At 41.3% G+C, this 25,485-nt stretch overlaps 1 protein-coding gene across 1 annotated transcript in view; it reads left to right on the top strand.

The window, feature by feature from the left end:
• LOC130927172 (carbamoyl-phosphate synthase [ammonia], mitochondrial-like) overlaps window positions 1-25,485 on the top strand; it is a 78,116-nt gene that overhangs the window by 3,095 nt on the left and 49,536 nt on the right. Inside the window, exons 5-21 of the mRNA XM_057852802.1 lie at window positions 90-146; window positions 322-414; window positions 498-587; window positions 1,022-1,150; window positions 12,853-12,959; window positions 13,182-13,323; window positions 13,512-13,589; window positions 13,700-13,798; window positions 14,057-14,152; window positions 18,141-18,330; window positions 18,421-18,578; window positions 18,683-18,811; window positions 19,024-19,168; window positions 19,384-19,594; window positions 22,721-22,919; window positions 23,028-23,204; window positions 23,564-23,682. Coding sequence (XP_057708785.1) covers window positions 90-146; window positions 322-414; window positions 498-587; window positions 1,022-1,150; window positions 12,853-12,959; window positions 13,182-13,323; window positions 13,512-13,589; window positions 13,700-13,798; window positions 14,057-14,152; window positions 18,141-18,330; window positions 18,421-18,578; window positions 18,683-18,811; window positions 19,024-19,168; window positions 19,384-19,594; window positions 22,721-22,919; window positions 23,028-23,204; window positions 23,564-23,682 — 2,219 coding nt within the window. The remainder of the gene's footprint in view (window positions 1-89; window positions 147-321; window positions 415-497; window positions 588-1,021; window positions 1,151-12,852; window positions 12,960-13,181; window positions 13,324-13,511; window positions 13,590-13,699; window positions 13,799-14,056; window positions 14,153-18,140; window positions 18,331-18,420; window positions 18,579-18,682; window positions 18,812-19,023; window positions 19,169-19,383; window positions 19,595-22,720; window positions 22,920-23,027; window positions 23,205-23,563; window positions 23,683-25,485) is intronic.

Here is a 25,485-nt window from a genome sequence, read left to right as displayed (position 1 = left end):
TAAGTGCCCTCATGGCACTGTGTGTTTATTAAATACTTTACATTAGATATGTTGGTTCTAATGTAAAATTATATTTGACTTGTTGAAAGGTTCCTGCACTCTTTGGGATAGACACCAGAATGTTGACCAAGATTATCAGAGATAAGGTGCTGTAGATATTATCTTCTGTTTTGCCTCAAAGAGTAATTTACTAAAAGGACACATCTTTATGTTAAATTTAATATATGAATACATTTCTCCACTATAAATGACAAAACTTCAAGTGTCTTACAAAATTTCAGCGACTGTATTAAAATGTCCCTTTTCTTGCTTTCACCTCAGGGCACTGTTCTTGGAAAGATTCAGTTTGATGGGCAACCTGTTGAAATATTAGACCCCAACCAAAAAAATCTGATAGCGGAGGTCTCAACAAAAGTAAGGGCAGCTTTTACATGGAGCGCTCCTTTGTTTTCTCTGGTGAATGCTAATTTCCCCTTATATGTCCGCTTACTCTCCAGGAATCCAGAGTTTTTGGAAAAGGAAACCCTGTCAAAGTGGTTGCAGTTGATTGTGGCATTAAGCATAACATAATTCGTCTGCTTGTTAAGGTGAGAAAGCGCATGGCCTTTTAACCTCATCTTCCCCGTATAATGTTAGGAACATTTCACAGCATGATTCAGGAAATTTGAAATGATAATGTCAGTCTGTAAAAGTTGCTGCTAATGGTTATCCAGCTGGAGTGAAAATTAGCTTCTCATTGGTGTCGCACCATGAATTCATCGCTACTCATAATCGAGACTTTATCTTGGGGGAGGGGGGTCGCTGGAATCGTTTCAGTGTCCATCTGTGTTCTTCACTAGTATGTCCATGTAACATTAAATTATTTGTCTTGAATGTTTAGCTGCTCAATGAACATGCACTCTTTTATGCAGTTACAACGTATGTACCGCATTCCAAATGTCACATTACGTGGACAAAAATAGAAATACAATATCTAATTCCTATGATGCTGCTTTAGCTAAATTTGACTTGTTTTTGCTAGCGGGGTGCAGAAGTTCACTTAGTACCATGGGACCAGGACTTGCTGAGTCTAGACTATGACGGCCTGTTTATCTCCAATGGACCAGGAGATCCATCGCTTGCTGAGGCACTCATCCACAATGTCCGCAAGGTATGACAAGAGCTGACCTTTTTTTTTGTTGTTTGTGGCAGCCCTTTTAATTTTAGTCTTAGTCTTAGTATTTTTGACGAAAATACTTTTTACTCTTAGTCATATTTTAGTCATTTCAAAATGTGTTGGTTGTAGTCTCTTTTTTAGTCGACAAGTATTCAAACACGCTTTAGTCTAGTTTTAGTTGAGAAAAAAATAGTCTAGTGTGTTGGTTTTAGTCTTTTTTTTTTTTTTGGTCGACAAGTATTTAAACAAGCTTTAGTCTAGTTTTAGTTGAGAAAAAAATAGTCTAGTATTAGTTGACAGATACACAAGGTTTTAGTAAAATAGAAAGGTTTCCAACAATTTCAAATGAACCTTGACAGACAAGTAAACACTTATTTTCACAACACTGGCTTTACTTTGGTGAAATTTGCACAACGAATGCAGTGAAATAAAATTCCTGTTGTGCAGAGAGGTACAAATCATATGTACCTTACAACTTATAAGGAACTTAGGAATTATACATAACATGTTTGAATATTAATTTAAGCTGAACCCTGATAACTGTAGAACAATACAGTACTAATAACCAACTCCTGGCCCACTCAGAACAAGCCCAAATTGAATTGCGCTGCAGTAACTCAACTGTGAAAGCAGGTACGCCCTATCCAAAGAGCAAGCGCATTTTCTTTTTCCATATACTGTATATAATTCATTTATATATTGCTTATTTATTCATTTTATAATCAGTGTTGCATTATTTGCTGCTGCAAATTTTTATATGTATCAGTCTTTTTTTTACACACACACACATGTACGCGCGTGCGCACGCACGCACACGTAGCATGGAGGAGCCAAAGCTTTAGTGACAGCGCCTGTCGACCCGCTTTTGCTAATGCTGTACAGGGTTTTGCGTGAATAAAAATGTCAGTTATTTTTCCATATTTTGTCCCATCAACCTTTAGTCTTTTCAGCCATGTCTATGCACCTCCCTCTCTTTCATTTCCGTCTCAGTTGTCCAGGGGCGGGATGAGCGGACCACTGAGATATTTCATTGGACTAACAAAAATTAGAGCAACGAATAGGCCGTGTGCCATGGCCGAGAAACTTTAAAAAAATTATTATTAAACGGCGTCATCGGCCCAAAATGTGTGTCGGCCTACTGGGAAGTGCCCAGTACCCCCAATGGCCAGTCCACCTCTGGCTGACAGCACAGATAGGGGGGTGGGGGGTGATAATATTTATGCAGACGTTTTGCACTTACTTACACTACTTTAATTAACAATTTTTCAAAACTTATTTTGAGCTTTGTCTTTTACGGGGAGATGTAAATAATTCATTCATTTTGCGAGCCACTTATCCTTATGAGGGTTTCAGGGGTGCTGGAGCCTCTCCCATCTAACTATGGACAGTAGGCAGCGTACATTCTGAATCACTTGCCAGCCAATCGCAGCAAGGGGATGATTCAAACACACACACTCATACCAAGGGACAATTTAGAGGGTTCATTCAGCCTACCATGCATGTCTTTGGGATGTGGGAGGAAGCTGGAGTACCCGGAGAAAACCCACGCAGGCACGGGCAGAACATGCAAACTCCACACAGCAAAGCCGGAGCCGGGACTGAAACCTTGATCTCAGAACTGTGAGGCGAACGAACTAACCCCCTGCCACCGAGCCACCAAGTAAGTAATAAATAATGAATAAATACATTTGTAAAATTTTTAATATATTTATACATATACCAGTACTTGCTTACAAACCACTCTTCAATACAAACCAAAGAAATTGCTTAAATGAACCCGTTTCTTGATTAATCCATTGAATTGAAAAAAAAAAATTACCGTAAATTCCGGACTATAAGCCGCTACTTTTTTCCCTCCCTCAGTATCCTGGGCTTAAAGTCCAGCGCGGCTTATTTGTTGATTTATTTGGGTTAATAGGTAACACTTTATTTGAGAGCGGCGTCATAAGACCGTCATAATTATAACACTATCAAGGGAATTAATGAATGCTTATGACAGATGTCATTGTCATCCGGCAAACTATGTCACTAACTCAATTTATGTCCAGCTCGGATCTTTTAAATCTATTCAAAAGTGAGATAATTTGCCGATGACACAAAATGACATCTGTCATAAGGATTCATTAATGCTCATGGCAGTGTCATGTCATAATTATGATAGTCTTATGGCACGACTGTCAAATAAAATGTTACCAAATACCATAACTAGCAATTAATGAAACAACTGGAACAGCAATTGAAGAAATAATTGGCACATAACATGAATTTTGATTGTTATTTACATCTGTAGCGCTGCAATGCATGCTAGGAGGCATGTTGGACAACAACAGTGTTGATGGGAGGTGGCAGCAGAGGTTGACTGTCTCTCCAAGGAAGCAGTAATGTCCAAATGAAGCTTCTTGAAGCAATGGTGTTTCATTTGGTCTTATGACCGTCATAATTATGACATGACACTATCATGGGCATTGTTAAGGTGCGAGAGCAATAGGGGATCCCAGAGTGGACACACAGTGGTAAAAATGAGCAATCGTTTATTGAAGATCACAAGGCTGTCTCGGGTGTAGATTGCTGGGAGCGGACGTGGGATGAGGAGGCTCGGAAGAGAGGCAGGCGTGTAATCCGATGAGGGGCGCGCAGAAGGCAGGACCTGGGACGAAAGCAATGTAGTCGTAAGCCAGAGATCAAAAGATAGCAAATACAAGGCGAGATACAACTGATACAACTTGGGGGGGCCAAGGGACTAGTGGAGACCGGTTTCACGAGGGAGACATGGAACGTGGGGTGGACCCGGTAATGTGCAGGGAGCCGGAGATGCACCGCGTTGGGGTTCACCACCTTCGTGATCTCAAAGGGCCCAATGAACCGGGGGGTGAGCTTCACGGACCCTGTCTTCAAGGGCAAGGACTTGGAAGAGAGCCACACCTTTTGGCCGACAGTGTAAATCGGTGCGGGCGAGCGGCGACGATCGGACTGGGTACGGGACCTCTCAGAGGCGCGGAGGAGAGCGGCGCGCGCTTGTTCCCAAACTCTGGAGCAACGGTCGATGTGGCCTTGGACAGACGGGACGGCTATCTCACTTTCCTGGGAGGGGAACAACGGGGGTTGGTAACCCAAGGAACACATGAAAGGTGACATACCCGATGACCAGGGTCGGCTTTGGACAGGTAGTGGGCGAAGGAGTCCAGAACTGGGCTTGGTGGACGTTTTGCTGCGCGCACATACTGTACAGGCTAGGACATAGGATCTAGTATCTTCTGGCATGGATGGCCACCAGAACCGCTGGCGTAGGACAGCCAATGTCCTACGGATGCCGGGGAGGCAGAACAGCCGGGATGAGTGAGCCCACTCCAAGACCTGGGAACGGAGACTCTGGGGCACAAACAGGTTAGACTGGGGACCGGCTTGAGGATCTGGGTGCTCAGCATGGGAATCCTTTACTTTGCGCTCTATCTCCCATTCCACGGAGGCCAGGAAGCGGGTTTGAGGAAGAATCGGCGCGGGTTCTTCCTTAGGTTCAATGGTTTGAAATTGGCGTGACAGGGCGTCGGGTTTTGTGTTTTTGGAGCCTGGGATGTAAGAGAGCACAAAGTCAAAACGGCAGAAAAACAAAGCCCACCTGGCCTGTCGTGGATTCAGTCTCCTAGCCGCCTTGAGGTACTCCAGGTTCTTATGGTCAGTGAGTACGAGGAATGGCTGTGGTGTGCCTTCCAGGTGGTGACGCCATTCTTCCAGAGCCAGTTTTACTGCTAGGAGCTCCCTGTCCCCGATACTGTAATTGCGTTCAGCGGGTGAGAGCCTGCGGGAGAAAAAGGCACATGGGTGGATTTTGCTATCGGCGGGCTGGCGTTGGGAGAGCACTGCGCCCACCCCCGACTCTGAGGCATCAACCTCCACAATGAACTGGAGTGACGGGTCGGGGTGGACCAGCACGGGGTCTGAGGTGAAACGACTCTTGAGGTCGCTGAAAGCGGCGTCTGCAGCGTCGGACCAGAGGAATGGTTTGGCGGTGGAGGTGAGGGCCGTGAGGGGAGCTGCAATCCGGCTATAATTGCGAATGAATCTCCTATAGAAGTTTGCAAAAACGAGAAAGCGTTGTAGTTGCTTCCTGTCAGAGGGGCGAGGCCAGTCCAGAACAGCAGTCACTTTTGCCGGGTCCATTCGTAGCTTCCAATGCCCCACAATGTAGCCAAGGAAGGCAGTTTCGGTAACACTGAACTCGCATTTCTCGGCTTTTACGTACAGACGGTTCTCTAGCAGCCTCTGGAGTACTTGGCGGACATGGTCCTCATGTTCTGATGGGGTGCCAGAGAACACCAGAATGTCATCCAAATACACCACGATGAACCTGTTAATCATATCAATCAGGACGTCATTCACCAAGTTTTGGAAGACGGCAGGGGCGTTAGTGAGCCCGAAGGGCATAACAAGATATTCATAATGGCCCATGGGCGTGTTAAAGGCAGTCTTCCATTCGTCGCCTTCCTTAATACGGACGAGGTGGTAGGCGTTACGTAGGTCGAGCTTCGTAAAGATGGTAGCCCCGTGGAGGGGGGTGAAAGTGGAATCAATAAGAGGAAGAGGGTATTTGTTTTTAATTGTGATTTCATTCAGCCCCCGGTAGTCGATGGTGGGTCTGAGGCCGCCATCTTTTTTATTCACAAAAAAGAACCCTGCCCCGACAGGGGAGGAGGAAGGGCGAATAATACCTGTGGCCAGGGACTCCGTGATGTATGACTTCATTGCCTCCCTTTCTGGTAGAGAGATGTTGTAAAGTCGTCCCTTGGGGAGGGTCGCACCAGGAAGGAGAGAGATGGCACAGTTGTACGGACGGTGAGGAGGGAGTGACACTGCATGGTCCTTACTAAAAACCAGTCCAAGGTCATGGTAGCATTCTGGCGCAGCGGAGAGGTCAGGTTGCGTCGGTTCCTGGACCGAACAGGTAGGCACTAAGGCAGATTTAAGACAGTGTGAGTGACAATAGTTACTCCATGCAGTTAACTTAGGGTGGGTCCAGTCTATGGCGGGGTTATGAGTTCTTAGCCAAGGCAGACCAAGGACCAGAGGTGTGCGGGGACTACGGAAAACAAAAAAGGAGCTCACCTCTCGATGGTTGCCAGATAAGAGGACATCAACGGCTTCGGTCTGTCTGCTCACGCTGAACAGGGGCTGTCCATCCAGCGCAGTAGTCTTTAAAGGGGCAGGAAGCGGGTGTGTACTCAACCCCAACTGGCTCACCAAGGTTTGATCAATGAAATTTTCGTCGGAACCACAAATCTACAAGGGCGGTGACAGTGCGGGATTGGCCCCTCCAGGACAGCGTGGCGGTGAGCTGGAGCCGGCGTGAGGAACTGTGGGACATGTGGCTCACCAGTAGTCCCTCCTCTAATGGTGAGCCTAGCAGTTTCCCGGACGCACCGGGCAGCTGCGAATAAAATGCCCCCCTTGCCCGCAGTAAATACACAACTGAGCGCTGTACCTGCGAGTGCGTTCCTCCTGGGATAGCCTGGCGCTGCCCAACTGCATTGGTTCAGGTTTGTCAGCAGGGGGCGGTGTCGCCTGAGCCGCATCAGTGGCCTGAACAGGGAGCGAAGACGGGCGTGGAAGGGCAGCTAGGCGCGGGCCGGGGGGGTTCGGCGGTTCCCGGCGTTGTCTTCTTCGCTCCCGCAAGCGATTGTCAATTTGGATCGCTAATTTAATAAGACCCGGGCTCATCCCGCGTGGCCAATTTGTCTTTGAGGGACTCCGTTAAGCCGCGGGTGAAGATCTCCTGTAGCGCCGCATCGTTAAAACGGCTCTCAGCGGCCAACGTGCGGAATTCCACCGAGAATTCGGCGACGCTCCGTGACCCCTGGTGAATGGAGATCATCCGCTTGGCAGCCTCTTTACCACGGATAGGATGGTCGAAGATCTTTCGCATTTCATCGGTGAAGTGGGCGTACGAACTACACAGCGCGGACCCCTGCTCCCATATAGAGGAAGCCCAATCGAGAGCCGCTCCGCGTAGGCATCCGATCAAATAAGCAATCTTTGTTCGGTCCCCCTGGTACATGGATGGCTGCTGTTCGAAGACAAGACTGCACTGGACTAAAAAAGCACGACATGTACCAAGGTTGCCGTCGTAAGGAGACGGAGCCGGGACGTGGGGTTCCCGCGCCGCAGCTGTTGACGCCAGGTTAGTTGCGGGAACATGACTCGGCGAAGCGGCGGTGTGGTGGAGGGGAGGCGGGGCTGTGCGTGAGGCAGCGGCGTGAGTTGTGCCTGGATGGCTTGAAGTGACTCAGAAATGTCCGTTACCTTACTGAATAGATATTCGATTGCTTGGTGGTGGTCAAGGAGTGACGTGGGCGAGCTGGCTGTGTTGTCCGTGGGATCCACGATGGCCCGATCAAACTGTTAAGGTACGAGAGCAATAGGGGATCCCAAAGTGGACACACAGTGGTAAAAATGAGCAATCGTTTATTGAAGATCACAAGGCTGTCTCGGGTGTAGATTGCTGGGAGCGGAGTTGGGGAGCTGACGTGGGATGAGAAGGCTCGGAAGAGAGGCAGGCGTGTAATCCGATGAGGGGCGCGCAGAAGGCAGGACCTGGGACGAAAGCAATGTAGTCGTAAGCCGGGGATCAAAAGATAGCGAACAAGGCGAGATACAACTGACGTGTGAAGCAGACAAGTTGATCGGGCGACGAGGTGGCAGCGTCCATTGGCTTTTATGGATGGCTGATTGGCATTGCCAGCACCTGTGGCCGCTCCACCCGTCTGTCGTCCAACCTGCAATCAATAAAAACATGCACACCTGCCGGAGGTGGGCAGGTCTCAGAAAGAAGGGGAAGAGGACCTAACAGGCATTACTGAATGCTTATGACAGATGTCATTAAGTGTCATCCGGCAAACTGTCACTATCTCCATTTATGTTCTGCTCTGATCTTTTACATCCATTCAAAAGTGAGATAATTTGCCGGATAACACTAAATGACATCTGGTATAAGCATTCATCAATTGTCATAACAGTGTCATGTTATGATTATGATTGTCTAATGACAGTTTTATGGGGCCATTTTCAAATAAAGAGTTATCAAATACCATCTCTAGCAATAAATGAAACTGAAACAGTAACTGAAGAAATAATTAGCAGAGAACATGAATTTTGATTGTTATTTACATCTGTAGTGCTGCAATGCATGCTAGGAGGCATGTTGGATGACAACAGTGTTGACAGCAGGTGGAGCAGTAATGGGCAAATTAAGCTTCTCGAAGAAATGAAGCTTTTCAGCCCATTGGTTCAAAGCTTCATGGTGGTTCATTTGGTCTTATGACAGTCTTACGGTGCCGCTGTCAAATAAAGTGTTACCGGTTACTATCTTTTGGTGTAAATATTCCATAATACAGTGAGGAGTGCTGCGGCTTATAGTCCAGTGCGGCTTATCTGTGAACAAATGCTGTTTTTGTGTCAAATTTGGTGGTTGCAGCTTATAGTCAGGTGCGCCTTATGGTCCAAAAATTATGGTAATCGATTTTGCTCCATTCTTTAAGACTTATACAAATGTTAAGAATAAGACACACTGTAAAAGTTACTTTGGACACTAAAAATTAAAGACCTTGGAGGTGTTTTTGGTAAGGTCCCACTGTATTATACAGTGATCCCTCGCTACTTCGCGCTTCAAACTTCATATGCCCTCAGTCCATCGCAGTTTAAAAAAAAAAAAAAAAAAAAAAAAAAAAAAAAAAAAAAAAAAACAGATGAGCTATCCCAATCCGATCACGTAGTCTCACTCTCCCTCCTGCTCCCTTTCTTGGTCAGGCAGTGCACTGGAGTTTTGCTTATTGAAGTTAACGAGGATTGACAGACCTTAAGGTTTGATCTCGCTGGAGATGCCTGGGAGCCGAAACATCAAAGCGCTGAATGCGTCAATCATCGTTTAACTTGTTAAAAGTTGCTGTGGCAACTCATTATGTGTAAGTGAGCAGCTTGAGCGGATTTGAGTGGACTCACTCAATATAGCATTTAATAAAGACAAACATTTTTCTACTTTATTCTTGTTTAAAAATAATTTGGTAGGACCAGTGTTGTTTTCGTCAACGATGACTATAACTACAACTATAAACTTTTTCGTGATGATCATGAGACGATAATGAGCTAAAAACACGTATTGGGAGACTAAAACATAACAAGACTAATGCCAATTTTCGTGTGACGAAAACAAGATGAAAATGTGCCACAGTTTCCGTCACGTGTTCACAGTGTGTGACATTTTTATGTGTCGTTAGCCTGCATCTTAGCAGTGTGTGGTTGTGTCACTGAGGTTATGTGCCGGCGTCTTCTCCACTCTCCAGGCTTGCTTGTGTTGAAACACACACAGTAAGATTTATTTTCTTATCTTGGCAAGAGAGAATATTCAGTGTTGCTTTAGCCTTTAAAGGTCTGTGCTGCGTGATCATCACACACTAAATATAACTTGTAGTGTTAGCATAGCATTCACATTCGAGTAATAGGCTAATGCTCATTGGGAGCGTCCTCTAAACCTCTCGCGCAACTTTTTTTAAATACAGTTCGTGATGTCCAGGTAGGTATAATTAGTTGAAAATAATGTAGCTTCCCTGCTGGGTGTCTCCTATCACCAAGTTGGTGCTAAACTGATTTAGCTCCCAAATGTGCACAACCGAAGTATTCAGCACCACCGCCTCCTCAACCCCTCCCCTCTCTGAAGCCCCTGAGGGAGGAGGGGTTGAGGAAGCGGAGTTACACAAAAGAAGCAGTTGGAGATAATGCCGGCACTGTCACCAGCGTGGCTGGATTTATCCGTGTGTGAAAAAAACGACGCTCTCGCTATCTGCAAAACATGCACTGCAGAAGTTCCACGAGGTGGAAAAAAGCGTCCTCATTCAGCCCAAAGCGGGTGGTAAACTCCATCTAAGGCTAATCACCGGCACGAGACCGATAGTCGACAAGTTGCCGTCTTCCGATGTAGCCCGCCGCTTTGGCTGGTATGGCAGGCCGCGTGACCTACGGCGAACACCCCGGTTTCTCGAGCGTTCCCCCACGGCGTGCAGGACACGAGGCGTGTGGGACACGAGGCGTGTGTCTCCATCCAGAGCAGAGCCAGGCCCTGAACATGCCGCGGCGAGCCGGCCGAGGCAGGCGGATATCCGGTACGAACGTAGCTGCCGCCGCCACTGCGGTTCAACTCATCGAGCACCACGGCCAGACAGACTGACTGAAGGGTACAGGCGGGAGGAGATGCCGGACGAGAATTTTTTTTTTTACCGAAATGACCCGAGAGCCAAAGCCCAGATAAAAGAATAATGCAGTTTATATGACCACCATTCTTCGTGAACAACATGCCGATCACATCAGTTTCACCACGGACGTTTGGACAAGTGATGTCTTGTAAGCATGCTTCTTATGACGGCATAGTGGTTAGATGATAATTTCAACATGCACAAAACCACACAAGAAGTCAGCCAGTCAGTAATGCATTCAGTACGCTGTAAATTTATCAGATCATTCTTCTTAAATCTAGGCGAATAATTGCACCAGATATTTCCATGTACTTGAAGTACGTAAATACTGCCATTTGTTCCTATTAAGCCCATACATCTAAACAAATCGGTCATTTTTCACCTAAATCAAGAAAAAAAAAATGTTTCAAATAATGTTTTGAACCATACCTAATCGTGAATAAAGAACATTTCTGATGAACAACTTTTTTTTAGTATATTTTATTGCTTAAAATAAGGCTGTTAATCTTATTTTCAGATAACTATTTTTCTTCAAGAAATCTGAATGAAGTACACTTGAAGCGCTGGGAGATAATTTCACTTATTATTTCACTTATTTCCAATAGATTTACACTTAAAACTGACTAGTTTTAAGGAGGTGTGTTTTTGCAGTGTAGTAATGTTATATACCTACGTATGTTAGGACTGGCTTACATTTAAAGGTATTTTTGTGCAACTAAGGTAATTACTCTGTAAGTAATTGTTGCCAAAGGTTTACTATTACACAATGTCAGACAATCTGTCATTATTTAGATGTTGGAATTTACTACTTGTTCACATTTGATGTTGGAAAAAAAGTGCAATGAATTATATTTTTGCACGGTAATATTTTCATATACAGTGGTACCTCTACATACGATCGCTTCGACACACGAACTTTTCGACATCCGACGTAAAATTTAACTCGCCATTTGTTTCTACATCCGACGACATGCTCGAAATACGACGACAATGGCAGCACCGCAGACGAATGCACGGCGGATTTTCTTGTGTGACAAATCAACACAGGTTTCAGAAAAGGTTGGTACAGGTGGTGAAACAAGGAAAAAGTTGATGCTTACCTTCTAAATGAAGATGCAAATGACAGAAAAATATGAGCGTGGGGTGGGCATCCGTGAAATGGCTCAACATTACATCTCCACGGTCCTCCTCCGACCATCGTTCGCCAGTCTTTATAAGTTAAGCTGACAATTCTTATTGTGGTAACATCTCCAAAGAAATCGCCAGCTTCGCCACGTTTTCATCATTTCTTTCACAACTTATTCAACACAAAACGCCTGCTGTCTGCCGCAACTGACGGTGTTCTCAAGAGAACATTCAAAGTGAAAGTGAAACTCAAGCTCACCGGTCCAGGCACGTCAGCAACGCGGTGCGTTCAGGTACACAAAAAAACGTCCGTCTTATTAGAACCCGATTCGTTACACTATTACAGGAATTATTATTATTCTTTTTATTATATTATTCCAATTTTGATTTATACTTTATTTGTTTTGCTACGTGTAATTGCTATTTGTAATAGCACCAGCAGTATTTTTTTAAGGATTTAGTGCAGGTTTTTGGGCTGTGGAACGAATTAATGGAATTATAATGTATTCCTATGGGAAAATCCTGCTCGACATACGACCATTTCGACTTACAAACAAGGTCCTGGAACGGATTAACTTCGTATGTAGAGGTACCACTGTATCTTTTATTAGGATTATCGGGTTGACATTATCGGTTATCAGTTGGAACGAGGAGGAAATTATCAGTTATCGGTATCGGTTGAAAAATGTATTATCATCCATCACTAGTATTACTTGATGTTCATTTGAAATAGTTGAGAACCTTTATTTATTTATTTTTGGAGTAAAACTTGAGAAATTTACAGACGAAAAAATTTTGAGTAAACGTCGACTAAAAGTAGATGAAAATAGTCTTGTTTTCGTCAACAAAAAAAGACGAACACATTTTGAAATGACTACAATACGACTAAGACCATTAAGAATTATTGTACAAAAGGCTAAGACGAAAATTGAAAGGGCTGCCAAAAACTATACTGGGTGGGACAGTAACATGTTTAAAACATATCATAATTATTACATTTGAAGTGCTTAAAAACTATTTATTAAAAATAAATAAATACATAAAATTATAATAGATATAAAATAAAATATAATTATATATATATACATATAAAGTTATCATTTAAAAAAATATATTTAATTAAAAAAAAAATATTAAACATGTCTTATCTGTACCTGTTTCTAATTCTAAATAAATAAATAAATAAATTGAACAGACACACACACAAAAATAAAATTTTGGGGCGCTACTTTGCAGTTTTCCTTTTAACGCAGCGGGTTCTGGTTCCCATTAACTGCAAAAAACGAGGAATCGCTGTATATCATAAATCATGATGATCTTGTTTGTTTTGTGTAGGTGTTGGAGAGCAATCGCCCCCAGCCAGTGTTTGGTATCTGTATGGGAAATCAGATCACTGCTCTTGCTGCTGGGGCGAAGTCTTATAAACTACCAATGGGCAACAGGTGGGTATCTTCAGAATTAAGCAACAGAATATTTCATTTTCAGAGTGGATTCTCTGATTCTCACAAGCTTGAAAAGTTTGTCAATACTGAACACAAAAGTGTGTTTGGATTTTGTGTTATATGTGCTATAAACTGATGGCTGTATCTCACAAATGTTTAAATTCCATCAGGCAGAAATAAAATATAGATGCAAAGTGTATAATTTGTATGTATGTTCCCTAGAGGTCAGAACCAGCCGGTTCTGAATGTGATGACAGGCCAGGCATTCATTACTGCACAGAATCATGGCTACGGCATAGATAGCGAGTCCCTGCCCCCAGGGTGGAGCCCGCTTTTCATCAACGCCAATGATGGCACAAATGAGGTTAGTTTCACTCATTGTAAATGACTTTCAGGAAAAGATGCCATATGAATTTTTCTATTCCATGAATAAACATTGCTCTAGTCTGGTCTCATGAAATATGTAGCGAAAGTGGAGAAATCTCCGTGGGGGAGAGTATAATACTGTTGACTTGATTTTGCGCACTCACATCAAATTTGGATGTTTTGCAGGGCATCATGCACAACACTAAACCTGTTTTCACAGCTCAGTTCCACCCAGAGGCTAAAGGCGGCCCCACTGACACAGAGGTATTTAAAGACTTACCATTCTAGGATGCCTTACTGAATAAAGTGCATTTCAAAATATTCTCACATTATTACGGCTTTTTAGTATTGTATTTGTTATTTTGTATTTACAGTTCCTTTTTGACACCTTTATAGCCCTGATAAAAAAGGGAAAAGATTCCAACATAGTTTCAGTAATGCCAAAGAAACCTTGCATCCCTCCTAGAGTGCAGGTATGATTTGTGATATCAAGTTAATTTTTTTGTCTGCCATTGACTGTGATTGATGTCCAATCCATTTTGACTGAGAGAGGCTGGCAATGATCGCATGATATGCAGTCAAAGGCTCTTAAACATGATTATTCAATATCAGCTAAATCTGTAGCTGTTAATGGCAGAGAATGACTTATTGTCCTAAATGCCTTTTTTGTTAAAATTTTGTAATAACTGCTTTGTGTTTTGCTTTTAAATTTATTGACACTACGAGTGAAGGTTTCAAAGGTGCTGGTGCTGGGTTCTGGAGGCCTGTCGATTGGTCAGGCTGGAGAGTTTGACTACTCTGGATCACAGGCTGTCAAAGCGATGAAGGTGACAAAAATATTGTAACATTTATGAAATATAGAATATTTTGTATGTAAAAACAGCAGGAAACTTATTGGTATTACTAGTAAAGGTACACCAATCCATTGGTTATCGGTCCCAATCCATTGTCTGATTTAATACATTTTGGCGAATCGCTGATCGGTCAATGACAAAAAAACTGATTTTGTCCGTCGATCGGTTTTATAGCGGTTTTTCACTGTCACAAGGCTCGTGACGTGTTTCCGGCCTGACAACAACTTCCTGCCATTTTGGACATCTACCGGGTTGTTTTGGCAAATCAACTCGACGTAAATCTACATGAAAAAAATTTGTGTTGTCCCAAAATTTACAATTAGTGGTACTTTGACAAGATTAGCCACATTGGTTCGACGGTTCCATATTTGTTGCGTCAAACATTTTTTAAGGACGTTATGTCAGCTTTTGAGGTGCTGAATTTGGATTACCCGAACAAATACCTTTTAAATACCAGGAGTACATATACACCTCAAAGTTTAAAAGCCAATAAAAGCCTTGGGGCTGACTAATACTTAATGGCACGATTTGTTATGGAGGTTTAATTGGCAAGAAACACCTCAGATGTTTATCGTCAGGAAGTTGAGTACATTTTTCATGTACACTGCACATGTAGATTAAGCAGACCAGTCATGGAATTTGTCCCGAAGTTCCTTGTAGTCACTGCTCGGTAATTGTTTTGCGGCCGCTAGAGGGGCTTATTACTTTTTCTTTCTTTTATGAGTCAGCCCAATAATACTTGTTAAGTGAATGGACACATTTGACTCACAATCAAACTGTTCCAGCATTAAAAAAACAACAGAGAAAGTCTTGGGGCACTTCACATTCGACCAGGGTTTGGACAGCTACCTCGCAACTACACTTACAAATGACTTGTTGAAAAGGTTCAGTATTCACACTGCGCTAACCGAACTTTCTGTGTAGCATCACGTGGATGAAAGGCGCACTCATTGATTGGACACATTTAGAAGAGAAAATACCGCCCTCCTGGGAGGGGAGGGAGCGTGGAGCGTCACAGCAGCTAGACATACAGTGCATCACAAAAGTGAGTACACCCCTCGCATTTCTGCTGATATTTACAGTAAATATATCTTTTCTTGGGACAACACTGAAAAGTAGTCTGTGTGCATCTTATATAATAGAGTTAATTTATTTTCCCCTCAAAATAATTCAAAATATAGCCATTAATATCTAACCCCTGGCAGCAAAAGTGAGTACACCCATTAGTAAATATGTACGAGGGACATTCAAAAAGTAATGCACTCAAGTGCATTGCTCGTACAGGATTTTACCAGTCTTATTTGTATTTGGCACAAACATGATAGGACACACCTTTTTGGGATTGTTATATGTGTTTTTCTTATTTCTAGATTTTTAAAGCTTAAAGTAGCTTTCAAAATGGCTGCCCCTCTTGAAGCTCGTCAGAGGTGGATGGCCGACCACTACGGGGCTTATTGGCTATGCTGGCTTTACCCACCTCTTCATTGTCTTCAGTACTGCTTTTAAATCGCTGTACCCATCTTTTTACAGTACTATAGTCTATGGTATCATCCTTGTAGACATTTTCCAGCCTGTTGTGAATCCTCAGGGGTGTTTCTCCCTCTGCAACAAGGAATACGATAACAGCTCTTTGTTTCTGACGAGCTTTAAGAGGGGCGGCCATTTTGGAAGCCAGTTTAAGATTTAAAAATCTCAAAAAAAGAAAAACACATATAACAATCACAAAAAGGTGTGTCCTATCATGTTTGTGCCAAATATAAACAAGATTGGTAAAACCCTGTACGAGCAATGCACTTGAGTGCATTACTTTTTGAATGCCCCTCGTACATACCTAAATGTCCAAATTGAGTGCCGCTTGTCATTTTCCCTCTAAAATGTCATGTGACCCATTACAGGAGTAATGTCAGCATTACTGCAGAGATTGAAGAGGTGGAGAGTCAGCCTGATCGTGCTCAGACCATAAGCCGCACTCTACATCAAACTGGTGTGCATGGCTGTCACCCCAAGAGGAAGCCTCTTCAGAAGACGGTACACAAGACCATAGGACATGGTTCTAGTAATCATGTGCTTTGTTGAAATGTCTTCGGCAAACTGTTTGCAGGCTTTCTTGTGTACCGTCTCCTTCGTCACCCCAGGAGGAAGATACTTCCTCCTGGGGTGACAGCCATACGCAACAATTTGATGTTAATGGCTATATTTTGAATTATTTTGAGGAGAAAATAAATTAACTCTATTATACAAGCCACAAACAGACTACTTTTCATCGTATCAAAGTGTCATTTTGTCAGTGTTGTCCCATGAAAATATATACTTAAATATCTGCAGAAATGCGAGGGGTTTACTCACTTTTGTGATACACTGTAATGTAGCATTCGTGCACCCTGGTATGCTTGCATTCGCAATAGAAGGAGGGTGCGCTTAAAACGATTTTTGAGGGTTCGTTTGTTTGGTCCGAACTAGGCATGTGCCGGTATGAGATTCTGACGGTATGATAACCTTAGGCAAAAATATCACGGTTTCAGGGTAATGCAATTACTGCTCTAAAATGTGTTACTTTGAGATATCAGGGTTAAAAAAAAAAAAAAATGCAAAAAATCTTTTTTCCATTGAACAGGATTTTTAATTTTCTAAACATATTAGTAAATTGGAACATTAGTATAAAATGGAGTTAAAATAAATAAAAGAAAATAACAAATATTCTAAATAAAATTAAAATACAGTAAATGCAGTCCTTTAGGTGAGCTTAAGCACAAACCAACAGCTTAACATTATTATAATCAGAACAAAAATAATTGAATTATTTTCCATTAAAAGCACGTGTGTATAACTTAGAACACGTTTACATTATTCACACTCTCTTTCTCAACACAGACAATTGTCAGAGAGATAAAAACACGTTTTACCACCGCTAGACACACTAAACACGCTGGAGTTATCTCGTAGCTGGTGAGAAACGTTCATGATAGTGTTTACTAACCTTTAATTTTGTATAAAATGCGAAATCATATTGGAGGTACTGCCTCCTCACCAGCCGCACTCCTCAAACATGTTTTACATGTCGGTTGGCACTCCTCCTCTAAGCCGCGGCCATCTGTAACCTTTCTGTAGCCGAAGTATTCACATACCAGTGATTTCATTTTCTTCAATGGGGGAAAAAGTTCATGAGTTTCACCTCCTCCAACCATCGTAGAGCACAGCTGACTCACTGACACTGAACAACAACCAATGGGGGAGGGATGAGCTTTGCAGCTGCAAGCGAGGCATTTCTCCGTGCATTTATGGTACATAAAATATAGTTAATACCTTAGGGAAGGTATGACAGAACATTTTTGCGGTTTCATATCACGGTATACCTTAAGGCCGGTTATTAGCCCATACCTAGTCCGAACTAGGGTTCGAATGTGCATTCACATTTACAAAACGAAACAGACTATCTGAGAAAAAGAACTCTCTTCCGTTTAAAACGAACCAAACATTGCTCGTGTGAGAGTGCCCTTAGAGACTTAATTTAAATATGTAGCTCTCCCAAATGAATCAATTTATCCATTTTCTTAAACCCTCTGATGCTTTTTGTAAAGTTAAATAGTGCTCTATTTTAATTTTGGGGAAATTATGTTATAATTTATTAGTTTGGAAAGAAAAATTTGTAACTTTCTAATTATTTTTTAAGAGAACATATGCATATGCAGTTTAAAAAAGTCTTGTTTTGCAGGTAATGTTCATTGTTTTGCAAAAAAAAAAAAAAACAAGTTTGAATTGAATGCTTGAGGTGCATGCTTTTTTCAATGCAAAAAAAAAAAAAAAAAAAAAAAATCAGGATTGGCAAAAATTGGCATGTTCGGCTTTTCAAAAATGGGGAATTGGCCAGAAAATTGTGATCGGTCCATTCCTAATCCCTCTTGTTATCATACTTCCTTGTCATTTGTACCATCACTCAATAACTTATTGTAACATGTTGTAGGAAGAGAATCTGAAGACCGTGCTGATGAACCCCAACATAGCTTCAGTCCAGACCAACGAAGTTGGCACCAAGCAGGCTGATTCGGTGTACTTTTTGCCTGTCACACCGCAATTTGTTACAGATGTAATTAAGGCTGAGCGTCCTGATGGCATCTTGCTTTCCATGGGTGGGCAGACCGCCCTCAACTGTGGTGAGACAGACTATTTTTTTTTAATTGAAAGAGAAGGGAAATTAAACTTCATTTAATATCCTATTCATATTTTGTTTGACTTGTTTTCAGGGGTAGAATTGTTTCAGCAGGGTGTTTTGAAGCAGTACGGAGTGAAAGTTCTCGGAACGCCCGTAGAGTCCATCATGGCCACAGAGGACAGGCAGATATTTGCTGAAAAACTCAAGGAAATCGATGAAAAGATAGCCCCCAGTATGGCTGTGGAGTCTGTAAGAATACGAGTGTGATAACAGGTTCTGCTGTAGATTTATAGCAAAGTCATTTTACACTGAGGAATATAACACATAATACAATGATCTTTTGTAACTTTCAGGTGTGTAATGCCTTGAAAGCTGCAAAACAGATCGGCTATCCGGTAATGCTGCGATCAGCGTATGCTTTGGGAGGCCTGGGCTCAGGTCTGTGTGCCGACAAGGAAAAACTGGAGGAAACTGCAAACAAGGTCAGAATGGTCAAATGTCTGAATTTTTTTTTTCAAAATCGTTTATACTATACAGAACAACATTGGATGGGCAGTTTGCATTGCAAAGCTACCAACTAAATATAAAGTGCAATTTGATGTGATAGCAATGATGTGAATGCACCTCTGATAGACTTATAGTTATTATTATTCATTGTATTATGTATTACATTATTTTTTTGTGCATTTTCTAGGCTTTGGCCATGAGCAGTCAGATTCTGGTGGAGAAGTCGTTGCTTGGTTGGAAGGAAGTAGAGTATGAGGTGGTGAGAGATGTTGCTGATAATTGTGTCACCGTTTGCAACATGGAAAACTTTGACCCACTGGGCATTCACACTGGTATTAAAACACATTGACATCCTGTTATTATTTTAGCATTTTTTATTGAACTTGAACTACAACAAGATTTGGTTTGCCTTAGTGCATTTTTGCAGTAGTTATCAAATATGTGGATCAAATTTCAACAACTTTAGTCTATCAAAGAATAAATATGTCTAGGGAACACGCAACATAACTTCACTGCATTACAAATCTTTAATCCTCTTTACCTTCAGGTGACTCCATTGTTGTGGCCCCAAGCCAGACGTTGTCCAATGAGGAGTACCACATGCTTCGTGAAACGGCCATCAAAGTGGTTCGCCATCTGGGTATTGTTGGTGAATGTAACATCCAGTATGCTCTCCACCCGACATCTCTTGAATATTGCATTATTGAGGTTAATGCTCGGCTCTCAAGAAGCTCAGCTCTTGCGTCCAAAGCCACTGGGTAAGACACCAGGATTATGATCTTGTAGGACTGAAATGTGGCACTAACATTAGGTGAACACTTCTGGTCAGACCAAAATGTAACATAAAGCATTGCACGTGGTTGATTACAATTCTAGTGATTTCCTTAAGTTGCCCAGTAAAAAACATTTACCGGATGTATAAAGTCCACCTACAGTGAGGAAAATAAGTATTTGAACACCCTGCGATTTTGCAAGTTCTCCCACTTAGAAATGATGGGCAGGTTTGAAATTTTCATGGTAGGTGCTTATTCACTGCAAGAGACAATCTAAAGAAAAAAAAAATCCAGAAATCACAGTGTATGATTTTTTAACAATGTATTTTCATTGTACTGCTGCAAATAAGTATTTGAACACCTGTCTATTAGCTAGAATTGTGAGCCTCAAAGACCTGTTAGCCGCCTTTAAAAAGTCCAATGAATAAGTGGAGTAGAGGTGGAATTTTTGAGTCCGACTTTTTGACCTGTTTGAGGCGGTTAGCTGCATATAAACACCTGTCCACCGCATACAATCAGGAAGACTCCAATTCCTAACATGATCAAGACCAAAGAGCTGTCCAAAGACACCAGAGACAGAATTGTAGACCTCTACAAGGCTGGACAGGGTTACGGGGTAATTGCCAAGCAGCATGGTGATATACTGTAATATGCACCATTGGAGCAATTATTAGAAAACGGAAGACGCTAAACGTGACTGTCAATCTCCATCGGACTGAGGCTCCAAGCAAGATCCTACCTCGTTGGGTCTCAGTGATCCTTCGAATGGTGAGCAATCAGCCAAGACCTACACAGGAGGAGCTGGTCAATGACCTAAAAGGAGTTGGGACCACCATTTCCAAGGATACTGTTGATAACACACTAAGACGTCATGGTTTAAAATCACGCATGGCACGGAAGATTCTCCCGCTTAAACCAGCACATGTCCAGGCCTGTTTTAAGTTTGCCAATGACCACTTGGATGATCCAGAGGAGTCATGGGAGAAAATCATGTGGTCAGATGAGATCAAAATGGAACCTTTTGGTCTTAATTCGACTCATAGTGTTTGGAGGAAGAAAAATGATGAGTATCATCCCAACACCCTCCCTACTGTGAAGCATGGGCATGGTAGCATTATGCTTTGGGGGTGTTTTTCTGCATATGGGACTAGACGACTGCACCGTATTAAGGAGAGGATGACCAGGGACTTTTGAGATTTTTGGGAATAACCTCCTTCCCTCAGATAGGGGATTGAAAATGGGTCGTGACTGGGTCTTCCAACATGACAATGGCCCGAAGCAGACAGCCAGAATAACCAAGGAGTGGCCAAGGAGTTAGCGAGCTCCCTCTCCCTGCTCTCTGATCGTCAGACACTGTACTGGAGTTGCTTATTAAAGTTAATGATCTTGACAGATGTTTGTGTTTGATCTCGCTAGAGTCACAGACTTCAGAAGCGCTGCATGCGTCAATCATCGTTGAACTTGTTAAACAGTTGCTGTGGCAACTCATTGTGTTTGAAGTGAGGAGCTTGAGAGGATTTAAGTAGACTCACTATGAAGCATTTAATAAAGCCAAGCATTTTCATACTACTCTATTCTTGTTTAAAAATAATTCGGTGGGACAGTAACATGTTTAAAACGTATCATAATTATTACATTTGAAGTGCTTAAAAACCATTTATCAAAATATATGTATACATAATTTTTTTTCATCATTCTCACAGACATTTAAGGAGGAAGGACGCATTCTCTGACCTCTGAGCTCTCCCCTGAGTAACTTATCAAAAGCTGAGAAGCGCTCAGGAACAGCCTGAAATTTAATGCAATTGATGTAAATGCAGCTTATGGCTGTTTTATAAATACAGTACACTTCAACGGATATATGACAAACAATGCCCGGTCAAGTTGATCCACATGAAACAACAAATGCAAAATAAACCTTGGATGTTTAAGTCTCTTATCAATGCCTGCAAAAAAAAAAACCCTCACTATACAAGTCCTTTATCTCCCAAAAGACAAAGCTTGCAGAGGACAGATACAAAAAATATAGAAACAAACTAAATTCCATCCTGACCGCTTGCAAAAAACATTATTATAGTAAATTACTGGAAGACAGCAGAAACTACACGTGCAGACTATGGAAAATTTTAAAATTTTCAATAACTTTTGGGAAGAAAATGCATGTGAAGACATAAAAAAAAAATACAAAATACAAAAACAACAAAAAAACCAAAAACAAAAAGCTGCTCATGTAATGCAATATACAATGCCTACTCTACCATGTATTGATTGTGCGTCCTTGGCTGCAGGGGACGGGACTTGATAAGCATATGCTTCTCCCGTCAGCCCTTGTCTTTCTTCGGTTTCTTCGGGTTAATCATATCACATCTTGTAACTGTCAATGATACCGATGATGATGGTAATAAATAAATAAATCAAATCTAAAATTATACTCAGGGAAAAAAGCGAAAAAAAACCCCCATGTCAATATGTATCTCTTTCTAATGCTAAATCTGAATAAATACATTGAACATTGCGCTACTCAGCGGTTTTTCACTTATCGCGGTGGGTTCTGGTCCCTATTAACCGCAAAAAATAAACTGTTGAAAAAAATCGTATACTGTGATTTCTGGATTTTTTTTAGATTGTCTCTCACAGTGGACAAGCACCTACAGTACCATGAAAATTCATCATTTCTAAGTGGGATATCATGCAAAATCGCAGGGTGTTCAAATACTTATTTTCCTCACTGTATATGACAACATTTGAGACATAAACAGTGGATTAAGAAAAAGGGCCTGTGCAAATGCCTTTTTTTTTTTTTTTTTTTTTATAATATAATAATTTAAAAACATTTTTCAAATATTTTTTTTTTCTACCAAAACCCTTAACCAGCTATAATCGACTGATATTTATATATACATTTTATGAGACTTTCCTTGTTTCCTTTATTGTTGCTTTTTTTAGCTTTATAGCAGAAGCATCAAGTGCCACGCTAACACAGCTAACAGCTGAAGAAAAACAGCCCCAAAGCAGAAAGCCACGCTCCTTTAAAGCCCTTCCGGTCATAAACAAACGCATTGACTTCATTGTTTATTTTGGTCTCTCTGCATGATGTCCCATGTGTCACAGATACCCCTTGGCATTTGTAGCAGCTAAGTTGGCTCTTGGGATCCCCTTGCCTGAGATCAAGAATTCTGTATCTGAAAAAACTACAGCCTGCTTTGAGCCTAGTTTAGACTACATCGTGACCAAGATCCCCCGCTGGGACTTGGACCGCTTTCAGGGGATGTCAAGCGAAATAGGCAGTGCGATGAAGAGTGTTGGAGAGGTGATGGATATCAGTCACTTATTCATTTACTGTATTTGGTATTATGACACATCGCAAACATTGGTGTGATTGATTTATATTTCATAAATATCCATTGAATGGACTTAGGTGATGGCAGTGGGGCGTACATTTGAGGAGAGCATGCAGAAGGCCTTGAGGATGTGTCATCCATCAGTGGATGGCTTTGTGCCCCGATTGCCTCTCAAAAAGGCCTGGACAAACACTCACAACTTGCAACAGGAGCTTGCTGTGCCCTCCAGCACCAGAATTTTCTCCATTGCCAAGGTCCGCTTATCATTCATATTTCTCTAAGATTATTTTCAAGATACGTTTGAAAATGCAAAGTAGTACCATATAACATGATGACTCTCAATATGACGGATAACTCCATGTCATCCACTTGTCTTCATTCGTTCACATTGGGACACTCGTGTCATCAGAGAGCAATGATATGAATTTTTCTGAATACTATCTAGTCCTCCATCCATTATTTGGAGCATTACATGAACAAGCAAGAACTTTTTGGTTCTATTGAAGAAAATGTGTTGGATTTCTGCCCTTGCAACAAGGAGAATGAACGATGAACGTGATTATAATGAATTATATATGTACTTCTGCATCTGTTTGATGTTTCTTCCCTTCAGGCTCTTCACAGTGGTATGAGTATAGCTGAGATCCATCAGTTGACAGCCATTGATATGTGGTTCCTGCATAAACTCCAAAGGATAGTACAACTGGAGCAGCACCTTGCAAATTATACAAGGTATAAACATGTGCACTGTGCATTACAGTGATGTCAGCTTTTGAATTTCATGGTCAAAAGGCACAAATTTAGTATTTTATATCGTTTATAATGAGTCAGTGTAGTAATTTCTCCTTGTATTTAGTACTGACAAAATGGTCTGATAATGTGGTTGTAGCGTGATCTTCCCCATGATCTTTTTATTATTTTAATCATATTATGCATACATGTGAATACATATATTTCACCTGAATCCACATATTGCCTTGCAATATAAAATATTAGTAGAAATTTATGAGCATTAAAAAAAAAAAAAACATAAAATGCCTAGATTGTTCTTCTCATTTTTATATTCTTAATTGTCTCTTATAGACACGTTCCTTCCGGCTTTGCCTTTGATTATGAATCTGCTGTGAATTTGGTTTTGCACTGCTTTCCTTCTCACTCTTACTGTTTAATAATAAATGGCTAGTTGTTGTATGGGCAGCCTTCCATATGTCAGCCTCTTGTATACTCTATCGCCTCTAGGGTATAGACTATTGAGATGGACACATTATAGTGGGCTGCTGGCAGATGAATGCCCAGCAGAGTCAAGCTGAAGTGGTCCTTTGCCGTCCTGAGGTCCAAAGGATCATAAAATGTGCATCACTTAGTAGGTTATTAAATTGTGATTGATTGAACATAGAAGAAAGTAATTGGATGAGTAAATTATTATTATTTGGCAAGGCACTAATGAAAAGTTTTTGTTCAAATGTGATTAAGATTATGATAGTCTACATGTGATTCACTTATTCACTGCCATTGACTGGCAGTGATCACTGGTTCTAAAAGATGAGCAATCACAGACAGTCCACCCAGATTAAACAAATTTGAAGTCTAATGTTGTCTATAGCAGCCGATGAGTTAATCGTCAGGCCTTTATGGTATTAGTTTGTGCGGTGTACTGCATATTGCTTTTTTTTTACCTTGCTAATATTTTCTACTCCCAGATTCAGAAAATCTATAATTTATACTAGGGCTGTCAAACGATTAAAATTTAAAATTAAAATTAATCGAGTTAATCACAGCTTAAAAATTAATTAATCGTAATTAATCACTATTCAAACCATCTATAAAATATGCCATATTTTTCTGTAAATTATTGTTGGAATGGAAAGATAAGACACAAGACGGATATATACATTCAACATACTGTACATAAGCACTGTATTAGTTTATTATAACAATAAATCAACAAGATGGCATGAACATTAACATTCTGTTAAAGCGATCCATGGATAGATAGACTTGTAGTTCTTAAAAGATAAATGTTAGTACAAGTTATAGAAATTTTATATTAAAACCCCTCTTAATGTTTTCGTTTTTAATAAAAATTGTAAAATTTTCAGTCGAAAAATCAACTAGTAGGTCGCTCATTGTTGATGTCAATAATTACACAATTCTCATGGTCATAAAATCAGTCGAACCTAAGCGCCAGCAGAGGGCGACAAAACACAAGTAACAAGTGCACATGACCCTGTTCTGTCATTTTACTCTGTTTGAGCGGGGCATGTGCGTTAATTGCGTCAAATATTTTAACGTGATTAATTTAAAAAATGAATTACCGCCCGTTAACGCAATAATTTTGACAGCCCTAATTTATACCTTTTAATAAAGGTCGAACTTAATGTTAATATTGTTTGTACTGATTTTACTATCTGAAATGTTTCTCACAACCAGTGTTGTTAATCTAAATTTAAAAACGTACCGGTAACACTTTACAATACGGGTCCCTTATTTAACATTACTTAATGCATTTTTAGACAATAACTAATGTTTATGTAA

Source organism: Corythoichthys intestinalis, chromosome 12, assembly GCF_030265065.1.
Source record: "Corythoichthys intestinalis isolate RoL2023-P3 chromosome 12, ASM3026506v1, whole genome shotgun sequence".
Lineage (NCBI taxonomy): Eukaryota > Metazoa > Chordata > Actinopteri > Syngnathiformes > Syngnathidae > Corythoichthys > Corythoichthys intestinalis.
The sequence above is the reverse complement of the archived record's forward strand: the minus strand, read 5'-3'. Positions and strand labels throughout refer to the sequence as shown.